General features: G+C 42.7%; 2 protein-coding genes across 6 annotated transcripts in view; both read left to right on the forward strand.

Annotated features, from left to right (window-relative positions):
* The first annotated feature begins 855 nt into the window (after positions 1–855).
* Positions 856–7,115, forward strand: MTFMT (mitochondrial methionyl-tRNA formyltransferase). Its single transcript, XM_056499924.1, has 10 exons — positions 856–1,016; positions 1,393–2,020; positions 2,450–2,662; positions 3,074–3,196; positions 3,987–4,089; positions 4,639–4,714; positions 5,258–5,349; positions 5,886–5,967; positions 6,277–6,359; positions 6,673–7,115. Exons 2-10 carry the CDS (start codon positions 1,896–1,898, stop codon positions 6,871–6,873), a joined length of 1,098 nt encoding a protein of 365 aa, XP_056355899.1. The 5' UTR covers positions 856–1,016; positions 1,393–1,895; the 3' UTR covers positions 6,874–7,115.
* Positions 7,116–7,835: 720 nt separating this feature from the next.
* LOC130257427 (gonadotropin-releasing hormone II receptor-like) overlaps positions 7,836–10,598 on the forward strand; it is a 34,053-nt gene continuing 31,290 nt past the window's right edge. For all 5 annotated transcript variants that reach the window (XR_008841324.1, XM_056499921.1, XM_056499919.1 and 2 more), the window contains exon 1: positions 7,836–8,762. The gene's annotated coding sequence lies outside the window, so the exon portion shown is untranslated. The remainder of the gene's footprint in view (positions 8,763–10,598) is intronic.

A 10,598-nucleotide genomic window follows, 5' to 3' on the forward strand; every position in this document is an offset into this window, starting at 1 on the left:
CCTGCCTGTGACTAAACCAAGTGTTTTCATAGGACTCCCCAGGCAATAGAAAATTGTAAATTATTTTTAGCATTTGATTTTTACATACTGATTAAGAAATTACCTCAGTATTTGGTAGCATATTCTCCTTTTCTCAGGGTGCAAGAATGTAAGCACCCCAGTTAGGATGGCCTGACTCTTTTTTTATATCTGGAACAGCAATTTTTCATTCTTTTCTTCTTATTACTACCACAGGAGTCCATGGCTAAGAGAAGAAAACCCTAATGATGAGCAAACAGACAAGAAAAAGGAAGGAATATACACAGCATTGCTTAGTATGGCACAAAATTTCACTTTTTTTTAATTGATCCTTCCCTTATGTATTCAACATAAAATTCTGCCATCCATTTTCCAAGTCATTTACATATTTTCACAGGCATATAGGATATTTTCAGATTCTCACACTCCATGCTGCAGAAATTCCTAGTGTCAAAGACTGTAGGATAGACTGTGATTTAGATGTGCAAGGAATTTGTGTATGTGATTTACATTAAAAGCTACACAAATAAACCATCTTCCCACAGGGGGAAAGAATGTACTTAGCAGAACGATAAAATATTTTCATACTTATGTTATGGGAGGAGACAGTTCTTTAAGTGGTGATTCTGACCCCGTAGTTTACAAGACAACATTCTTTGAGTTACTGTCACTGTTAAAATGAAGCTGTCCATGGAGTCAAAAACGGAAATCTGTTTTTCAAATGCCGTCAGAGCCAGATCAGTGGCTGTGGGGTCAACACCCCTTTAGTCCCTGACGTTTTTCTGCGTTATCTTTGCACTGAGAATTCCTGCTCAGGGTTAGAGGGTGACATCACTCAGGAGCATGGCACCGCGGGGCCGGAGCTGTCAGGGCAGCACAGCTGAGGGGCTCCCACCACCCCACACCAAACCACAGAACTGTCAGGGCTGGAACGGACCTCTGGGGATCACCCAGCCCAAGCCCCTCCAAGGCAGGGTTATGTGGAGCAAGTGACACAGGTGAGCGTGTCCCGGTGGCTTTGGAAGGTCTCCAGAGAGGGAGGCTCCACAGCCTCTCTGGGCAGCTGTCCCACAGCTCTGCCACTCTCACTATAAAGTTATGGCCCATGTTGAGGGGAACTTCTTGTGTTGTAATTTATGGACGCTGCTCCTCATCCTGTTGCCGAGCACCACCCAAAAGACCCTTGAACTAGCATCTGAACACCCCAGGAGATATTTTTATGCATTAACGAGATCCCCTGTCAGTCTTCTCCAGGCTAAGCACAGTATGAAGGCATTGTGCTCTTAGAGAGCATCCAGAGGAGGCCACGAGGGTGGGGAAGGCTGTGGAAGGGAAGGTGTATGAGTAGCGGCTGAGGGCATTTGTTTTGTCCAGCCTGGAAGAGACTGAGAGACTTCCCTGTGATCTCCCACATCCTCCTGAGGGACAGCGGAGCGGCAGACACTGCTCCCTTCACTCTCTGACCAGTGACAGCATCCGAGGGAACGACATAAAGACGAGTCGGGGAGATTTAGGCTGGATGTCAGGAGAAGGCTTTCAGAGGGTGGTTGGCACTGGAAGGGGCTCCCCAGGGAATGGTCACAGCCCCAAGGCTGCCAGAGCAGCAGAAGCTTTCGGACAGCGCTGAGGCACAGGGTGGCACTACCGGACTGTCCTGCGCAGGGCCACGGGCTGGACTCGATGATCCCTGTGGCTCTGTTCTAACTCAGGTTTGCCCCTAATTCTATGATTTTCCGACTGGGTTGGACTCGATGATGCCTGTGGCTCCCCGATAATCCCCTGATTTTCTAGCGACGGCGGCGCCCCTCAGCGCTGAGGCCGGCCGCGGCGCGGGGCGGGTCCCGTGCGTCATCGCGGCGCGCGGCGCCAGCCCCGCCATGCGTGCCCGGGTGCTGCGCGCCTGGCGCGAGGGCGTGCGGGCGGCGGGGCCGCCATGGCGGGTGCTGTTCTTCGGCACCGACCGCTTCGCCGTGACCGCCCTGAGAGCCCTGAGGGCCGCAGGGTACCGCCCGGGCACGGGGGAGAGCGGTCTGAGGGGAGACAGGGCCAGGAGAGAGGGGCAGACGGGACACGGGAGATGGGGACGTGAGGGAGGAGCCTGAGGGGGAACGGGGACGTGAGGGGCACGGAGCCTGAGGGGACACGGCAGGGGCTGGGGAGGGTGAGACAGGGTTGGGCACCGAGCGAGTGGAGATGAGGGCTCGTGATGAGGTTCAGAGGTTATTGAGGGATGAGGTGGAGTCGTGCGGGAGGGACCGTGGGTTGGGCAGGGAGGATGGCAGAGAAGGGAGGGGGAAGGACCCTGAGCGTGAGACAGGCACCAGGATCACAGAGACCGGGGATTGGCACAGGAGCACAGCGAGGGGTGGAGGTGACCCAGCCCTCGCCTCAGTCTGCCTGCACGATGCCTTCAACACCTTCTCCACCGCAGGGAGCCCAGCGAGGGCTCGCTCGTGTCCCGGCTGGAGGTGGTGACCCTGCCGTCCCCCCTGCCCGGGGACCTGCCCGTGAGGCGCTGTGCCAGGGAGCTCCGGCTGCCCGTGCACGAGTGGCCACACACGGGGCCCGTGGGGCAGTTCGATGTGGGTGTGGTGGCGTCTTTCGGGCGTCTTCTAAGCGAGGACCTCATTCTGCAGTTCCCGTAGTAAGTGTGTGGACAGGACGTCTGTCACTGCTTCGTTAGCAAAGCTGCACTCTTTAGAGGCAGCGTCTGTGACAGTAGGTCACCTGTAGTCACACCTGCAGTAGGTGAGGTCAGCTTCCCTGGGTTCATATGTTTAGCCTGAGCCCTGTTGCTCTTATTGTGAAATTTAGTGTTCTTTGACACATGGGTGTAAATTTATGCAAATATTCAGCAGAATATGTTTGCCTTTATTCCTGACATCTCTCTCTATTCACTGAGAAACTGAAGTTTATGTAGTGGTGAATTTTCCTTCAAGTGCATATTTAAGCCAGTAACACATGAGATAGTGGTTTCATTGTAATATATGTTGCACTCCATTTGCATATGTTTCAGGTACCATTCCTATTCTAACTTGTGAATATTTCATTGCAGTGGTGTGCTGAATGTCCATCCCAGCTGTCTCCCACGGTGGCGTGGTCCTGCACCCATCATCCACACGGTGCTTCACGGTGATAAGGTGACTGGGGTGACAGTTATGGAAATAAGACCAAAAAGGTAGGTTTGGTGTGCTTTGTAGACGAGTCACTGTTGCTCTTTCCTCTCAGGATTTTAAATAATCACTGCTGAAGTCATCATTTAACTCATTCTACATAACCACGGTTCTTTAAAGTGTGTGTGATTAATTTTAAAGTTTGAGACACTTAAAAATGTTCATCTATGAGATTTACCACAATTACAGTCTTTTAGTAAGTATGTAATTTGCACTCTAGGCCTGTTCTCTAATTCTTAACATTATCACAGGGAATAGACAGAAAACAGTCACACAGCGTTTTCAATAGGCTTGGTATGACAGGCCGAGTCACCTGCAACATCTTGTAAGTGGACAGAAGTCAAGAAATTGTCTGTCTAGGCATGAGAGAGGTTATATGTTTTAGTTTCAGCCCAAACTCTGGCTAAAAAGACTCGTGAAAATACGTTATTCTAGTTACCTTTTCTTTCTTAGATGCTTGTCTAATAATAGATCTCAGGAAAGTGCAAAACAAATTTCCTCTTGAGAATTTTAGGTTGTTTCTTCTCAGATCTCATGTTCTGAACCCTAAATTGTGTGTTCATATCAGTCTTAGCATGCTGAGGAGATTCTTGCTGCCAGGGGAGATCTGGTATTCTCTTGCTTTTGTTAACTTGTGAACCAAGCATTTGATAATGTGAAATGACATCTGAAAAATTGTTTTAGAAGGGATAAAAAAGGTAATTAGTAACTGAGCTAATGTATTGTGTGCAGACTTTTGAACTGCTGATTAAGCTTCAGTTTCTCCAGTGAGGTTGTATGTTTTCTGCCTTGCAGGTTTGATGTAGGTCCAATTATTAAGCAAGAAGAGGTTGCTGTTCCTCCCCGCTGTACAGCACAGGAGCTGGAAGGGATGTTGGCAAAGATGGGTGCAAACATGGTAAAATCCTGCCATCTGTATCACTTCTGACTGGTGCTTTACTTTTAACATGTGCAAACAGAATTCTTACTAATCTTGTTCTGAGCTGGCTCCAAGTTGAGGAGGATGATGTGAAACTTCCTGTTTGTGAGCACTTTGCCTTGCTGAGAGGAGAGCTCAATGGTCTATGATTGGATGTCAGTGTCAGTCCTGTGCGTTGCTGTTGTGTTTCTATTCAGTGAAGAACCTAAATACTGTCTGTGGAAACATTGCAGGTTATTTTATTTAAATTAATATCTGCTTTTTTATATTAATAGTCAGCTTTTGTCCTATTCTGGGATTAATATCAGAGAAGACATTATCCATAAAAATACTTGTGTTTTTAAATTTTGATTCAGTGGGAAGGATGTCTTTACTGTCCTTGTGTAGGACATACATCTTCTAAATATACTGAGCCAGTTTTCTAAAAGCTTATGGGACAGTTTCATTGTTGAAAAATTAAATATTATTTTGTTTATTATTGCCTAAACTTTGCTTGACTAATACTCAGTACAAAATTTAATGTTGCAGCTGTTAGCAGTTTTGAAGAACTTGCCTGAAAGTTTAAAAAATAAAAAAGAGCAGCCAAAAGAAGGGGTAACATTTGGTAGGTACACATTGCTTTTAATGTGACTTGTTCATTTTTTCCTTTATCAGCTGGAAAACTAAACCTTCCTGCCATGGCAGGCTGTATTTTTTTCAGATTCTTATCTCAATATGCTCTCTTCACTGCCTTCTCTGACTTTAAAAAGTCATACAGGAGAAAAATACTTCAGAATTCTTTATATTTACTTCATTAATGTTTTTTTTTTTTTCAATTACTTGTACAATATCACAAAATCTGAGTTTGTTGTTCTTCCTGGTTGTAATGCAGACAGAAGCATTACAAGCATTAAAGCAGACTTGTAAGCATGATACAAGTTTGCAGTGCAGTGGGTAAATAAAGAGAACAACTGAGAGTAAAAAATAATCCAAAGTGAGGTGTTTACAAAATCTTTTCTCCAGTTTTTGTCTGAGGTACCTTGACTGGTTGGTAGACCCACTATTGGTCAGGAAAAACTGAGGTTTAAAATAGGATAAAGTGGTACAGCTGTTTGCTAAAAGATGCAAAGCAGAATAAGAAGTCTTCTAATTTCTCTTTTCCCCCTAGCTCCTAAAATCTCTATTGCGAAGAGTTGTATAAAATGGGAAGAGCAAACAGCTGCACAAATAATTCAACTGCATCGTGCAATAGGAAGTATGGTGAGACTGGATTTTTTGGAACCCTCTTTTGTCCTATAGCATGGCTAAGTTTGGTGTATATATTTTAACTGATCACTAGACCTCACTAAACTGAACTAGTTTTAGTTATTTGCGCCTCTGTAACCTTGCGTGTTTTCTAAAATCTGATAGTTTATCATTAGAGGTGGAATTTATGTGCAGGAGAATTTTCATGGACTTGATCCCAAGTGTGAAATCAGCTCAAAAATTTCATATTGTTTCCTTAGCTCTGAGATGTCCCCTGATATATTTGAGAAGGTTTGGTGCTACAGTGACATCTCTGCATGGCAGTTAACAGTGCAAACAGCCACAGTGAAGAGCTGTTGTAGCTAATTACCTAACTAATTTCTGTGTAGGCTGATGGTTTGAGTTGAAGGAAAGGTGAGGAAAACTAAGTCTGATAAGGAATATCTCCTAAATTTTCCCTTAATGTTATTATCGCAGGTGTTTTGCCTAAGGAAAAAAATTGCTTGTAAATGTGAAAATATTCTCAATGTGTTATCTGTTTCTGTTTCCAGTTTCCTTTGCAGACACTCTGGAAGGGTACTACCGTTAAACTCTTGGATTTTGTGGAAGTGGATAATATTCCTGGTTTTTCTGGTATTTACTTTTAAGTTATTAAATTTTTAAACCATTTTCTTTAGGAATCTGAGTGCTGTGTGAGCCAAGGTGTGTGACTGATCAGGGCTTAGTGAGTGTTCATGGGTCAGATATGGAGTAGTGCCAGAGAATGACTTGTTCTGATTGTTTCTGTTCATTTGGTTATAATAAAATACAGAATACAATAAAATATTTTTCAGCGAAATAGTGACTCAAGATGGTTATCATGCTTCAAAGGAACAGAAGTGGTTCAAACCTTTTCTGTACTTGCTGGCATAAAAATGCAGGATGATTTTTCTTTGCTTTTAGATCAAACACTGAATGACTGTGGAGTTGTTCCTGGTTCAGTGCTGTTCCATAAAATGTCCCAAACATTGGTAGCTCGCTGCAAGGTAGGCTTTTCCCATTTCTTTTATATTCACTCCCCTAAAGATGAGGTTTTTAGTATTTGTGAGGTGCATAACTTTTGTCTTAATTGTCCACTGTTAGTCTCCATACTAGTTTAGATCAGCACCAGATGTTTCATTTGATACATTGAACTTTTAATTTCCAATAACTGGCTTTGCAGATTTGCAAGCAAGAATTTGACTTGTAAGCCTGATGACATTGAATAAAATATATTCTGTAAGCCAGCCTATGGGATCTAAAGATAGCTTTAAATATGGAAGAAGCTTACTGCCTTTTTTTGTTTGTTTTTATTTTTAGGAAGGCTGGGTTGGAATCAAAACAGTAGTTTTGAAGAAGAAGCTTACAGCAGTTGACTTCTACAATGGATACATGCACTCTTGGTTCCAGCAGAATCCAAGAACAGTTCATCAAGAATGCAGATTTCAAACACTCAAACTTAGCACGACAAAAAAGACTCTGGAAGAGAGAGGAATATTGGCACAGGATATAAAGCAATGAATATATTCTTTTAATGTCTGTAAGTTAATATAGAATATTTCAAAGCCCACCTATAACATTCAACTTAATTAACGGATTTCTTCCCATAGCATTTGATCTTATTGTCATGCACATGTTTCCATGCTGGCTTCCTGAAGATAACTTCTTTCTCCCCATTAAGGAAGAGAATCTCCATGAGTGCTGTATATATTGAATAAATCCCTGTTTCCACTGTTGAGAAATAAATTTATTTTTATACAACATTTTTAGGGTTTTTTTTAAGATTTTGGTATCATTTTCTTCAGGCATAGGTTTTGGACAATTACTTTAATCTGGAAATACTAAAATCCACTGAGCTTTCCTGCTGCTCACTGAGACTTAGGCTGTCTAGTTTGATATTCCTGTAGATCCTAAAATCCTCTCTGTATCCCAGCATTGAGGTGCCTAATTTAGCTGGGAACAGAAGAGAATCTTTTCCTGTCCATGTTGATTTTCTTTCTTCCCCTTTCTGTTTTCATATCTTGGGATACGTTCCATTTAAAATGCATGTGCTCTTCATCCAAAAGATTTATGTTCTACTATTTCACTTTCTGATGGGAGAAGTTGTTACCTAATGAGGAGTTTTTAATCTAATCCAAGATTTTCCCCAGTCTGTCTTTTGCTTAATGGTGTATACAAGGAGTATTTCATGTCAAGAACCCCAAAACTTGTGATTCTTGCACTTTCTTGTCTTAGAAGAAGTAATGTAGCACTGAGCATAACAGCAGAACAAAGACTGGCCATATCTTGGGAGCTGTTCTAATAATTGCTAACTTTTTCCTGCTTTTTCTGAGTTTTGCTCAAGTAAAAGCAAAAAATACAGAAAAATGCGTCATATCACAAGGATTAGAATGTTTCTGAAGAAGCATCTGTTAAAGCAGCTGCTGCAGTATTTTTCTTCTATTGCCATTAGTCCATCAATTAATTGCCTCTGACAGGTTTTCCAAAACACATGGTCTTCCAAGAAATCCAAGCCTATGAATCAGAGTCAAAAACTGGAAACAACAGCAAGGTGGAAGTCAGGCTCCTGTGGAGAATTCCTGTTGTTCCTGACTGCAGACTCGGTGCACTTTGTGCTGCAGAAATTCTAAATTTGGCAAGTTTGCTTCCAAGCAAGTGATGTATTTTTGTGTTTTGCTCCCTGCTACTTTTTGCAAGTGAAAGATGTGGAGACACTTTTGTTTTATTCTGTTCAGATCAGTATGCAAATGTTGGTAACTGCTTTATACCAATAGAACAGTGGGTGTGTCAGTGAGTTCTTTGTGTGTTTGTGGGGATGGTGGTTTGGAGAGTTTTCTGGGGCTTGTTATCTCACTGTGTGGTAAAATCACACCATAATTTAGAGATAATTTAAAGCACTAATGATAAAGAGTTTTGGACTTAAGTGTATTAGTTAACTGAGACTCAACAATTTCAGTGTTTCAGGATCCAACTTTTAGAATATTCTGAGTCTCTAGGCATGGGAAAATTAGTTCTTGTTCATTGTAACCTGAGCAAAATGAACAGCGAGTTCATTTTTCCCACAGAAAGAATACAATGTCAAAAGTTCAGGCAAAAGAGTTCAGGTTAAAAGCTGTAAGATAACCAAACTGTTAAATCAACATCTTCTTCCTAGCAGTGACTTGAGGAAAATTCTTTTAACTCCTTTGTGTATCATTCATCCTCACTTTTAGGTCATGCTCGGTGTGAGACCTATTGTTGGCAGACAATAATTATCTGGTTCTCACTAAAGCATAAAGCAACAGGAAGAGTTTCCATGTGTTTTTGGAAAGTTCGAGATGGCATGTGCCCAGAATCCCTGTAGATGGAGCTCACTGCATCCCTTTTGGTTGAAAACCAAGGACAGCTGGACTGAAGATGGTGAAAATCTGGTACAGAACACCTTCAGTTAGTTGTTTAATAGTGAATAATGTCTAAACCATATTGCAGCCAGGATCCCATGTACTTGTAACCTAATCTTTTGATCTGTGCAGAGTTTGCTTTAAGACTTCTTTTACTTTCTGTGTGAGAGGTTATAAAATATAGACTGTCCTGTGTTGTTCAATAGTTAATATCCTAGCTCTGAATATGCATGACTTTACCCAAGTCATTTCATGGAGCAGAAGAGGGTAAGATTAATTTATTTTTTTATGGAGAAAGTCTTTGGCATGCTATTTTTGGCATGGTAGAGAAATTTTAAATGGAATTGGTGTTCCCCAGGCAGCTGTTAGCCTGAGTGTCTCTTTGGAAACTTTGCTTTCACCTGGCTCTGCAGGGATTTAACTCAGTAAGTAATGAAAATCTGATTATTTTTGCAGAACAGAAAAAAATAGGGCATTCACTGATGAGGTGTGGAATAGCATGTCAGGGTTGACTCTGGAACACAGACACAGTGATTTGATCCCCAGTACCACTGATGAGGTTGAGCACTGCTACCTTGGCCATTGGAATGGGATCTTAGGAAAATAGAACAGCTGTCCTCTCAGAGGAGAGGGGGAAAGCAACAGAGGTATTCACAGATCCAACGTCCACTATGGCTCAATTTAATACCACTGGAACCAAATTACTGGCAAAACTGCAAAATATTTGGGCACCAGAATGGCTCTGGTGTTGGATAGGAATGATTTCATCATGGATTTCAAATAAATGTTAGTAGAGGGAGTGATATTTCCTAGGATGCTGGTGACTCACAATTAGATGCATCTGTTTCATGTTCCTCAACCTTACTTCTCCCACTGCTTCCTAGGAAACCTCTTTATTCCTGTTTTCTAAATACATTACAAGTAAACAAAAAGTATAAGTGACTAATCAGAGAAGTACTTGAGCTTTTTTATAAAGTTGTGTGCAAAATCCCCCAATAATTTGCTGGTTGAGACCAGACAAGAATATCTCTCCTTTTTATCCTCTCTGCTAGCATGCTGATAGCTTCTGGGAAACTGTTTCCTTTAAAAGCAGGAGGGAGAGGTCACTGGATTTATCTGTGGATTGGAAACTAAGTGACCTTAATGGGAGATGCTTTGCCATTAGCCACAAACCTGCTGACATTCAGGAGCCAGGTCTCCTTCAGCATGTTCTCAAGGTTGGTGGTCCGAAGGCTAATGCCAAGGGAGGAGCTGAGTCCCAGCATTCCCACATTCCTCCAGCTGATGCTCTGTGATATGTGGGAGTGTGGGTTAGGTTTCAGGCTGCAGAATGGACACTGCCATACACCGACATAAACACAAGCTGGAGGAGTCAGAACTGACATTGAACTGTAGCATAAAATTTGTGTGAGTAGCAGTTGCCAGGACCTGCTGTAGCCCTGCTCCTACATGATCTTTTCTTGATGTATTTGGAATGGTGGCTCATCAGTAATGGTGAAGTGTTAAGTCTGAGTAGTGGTTATGTCAAGGTTGTTTCCTGTTGGTAGTACTTAAGCACCCATATTTAAAACCTCTGTCTTGCTCTGTGTCCAGCAGAGTCTGCCAGCAGCCTCCTGGGAGAGCTCAGAGACTTGGTGAGTGGACAGATTAGTTTGTTCCTCCAAGTCAGCGCTAAGCTGCAGAGGGAGACAGCTTGGGGAAACTTGGAGAGCTTCTGGCTGTTCCAGGCTCTAGGGCTGTGACCATTTCAGTGCTGTTAAACACACATTTCTCCCCAGAAGGAAGAGCCCTGTAGTCTGCTCTGTTTGACTGGCAAGCCCACATGCAGCACAGGGATCAGATCCTGAGCCTGCTTTCATCCATTTA

This window comes from Oenanthe melanoleuca, chromosome 10, assembly GCF_029582105.1.
Source record: "Oenanthe melanoleuca isolate GR-GAL-2019-014 chromosome 10, OMel1.0, whole genome shotgun sequence".
Taxonomy (NCBI): domain Eukaryota; kingdom Metazoa; phylum Chordata; class Aves; order Passeriformes; family Muscicapidae; genus Oenanthe; species Oenanthe melanoleuca.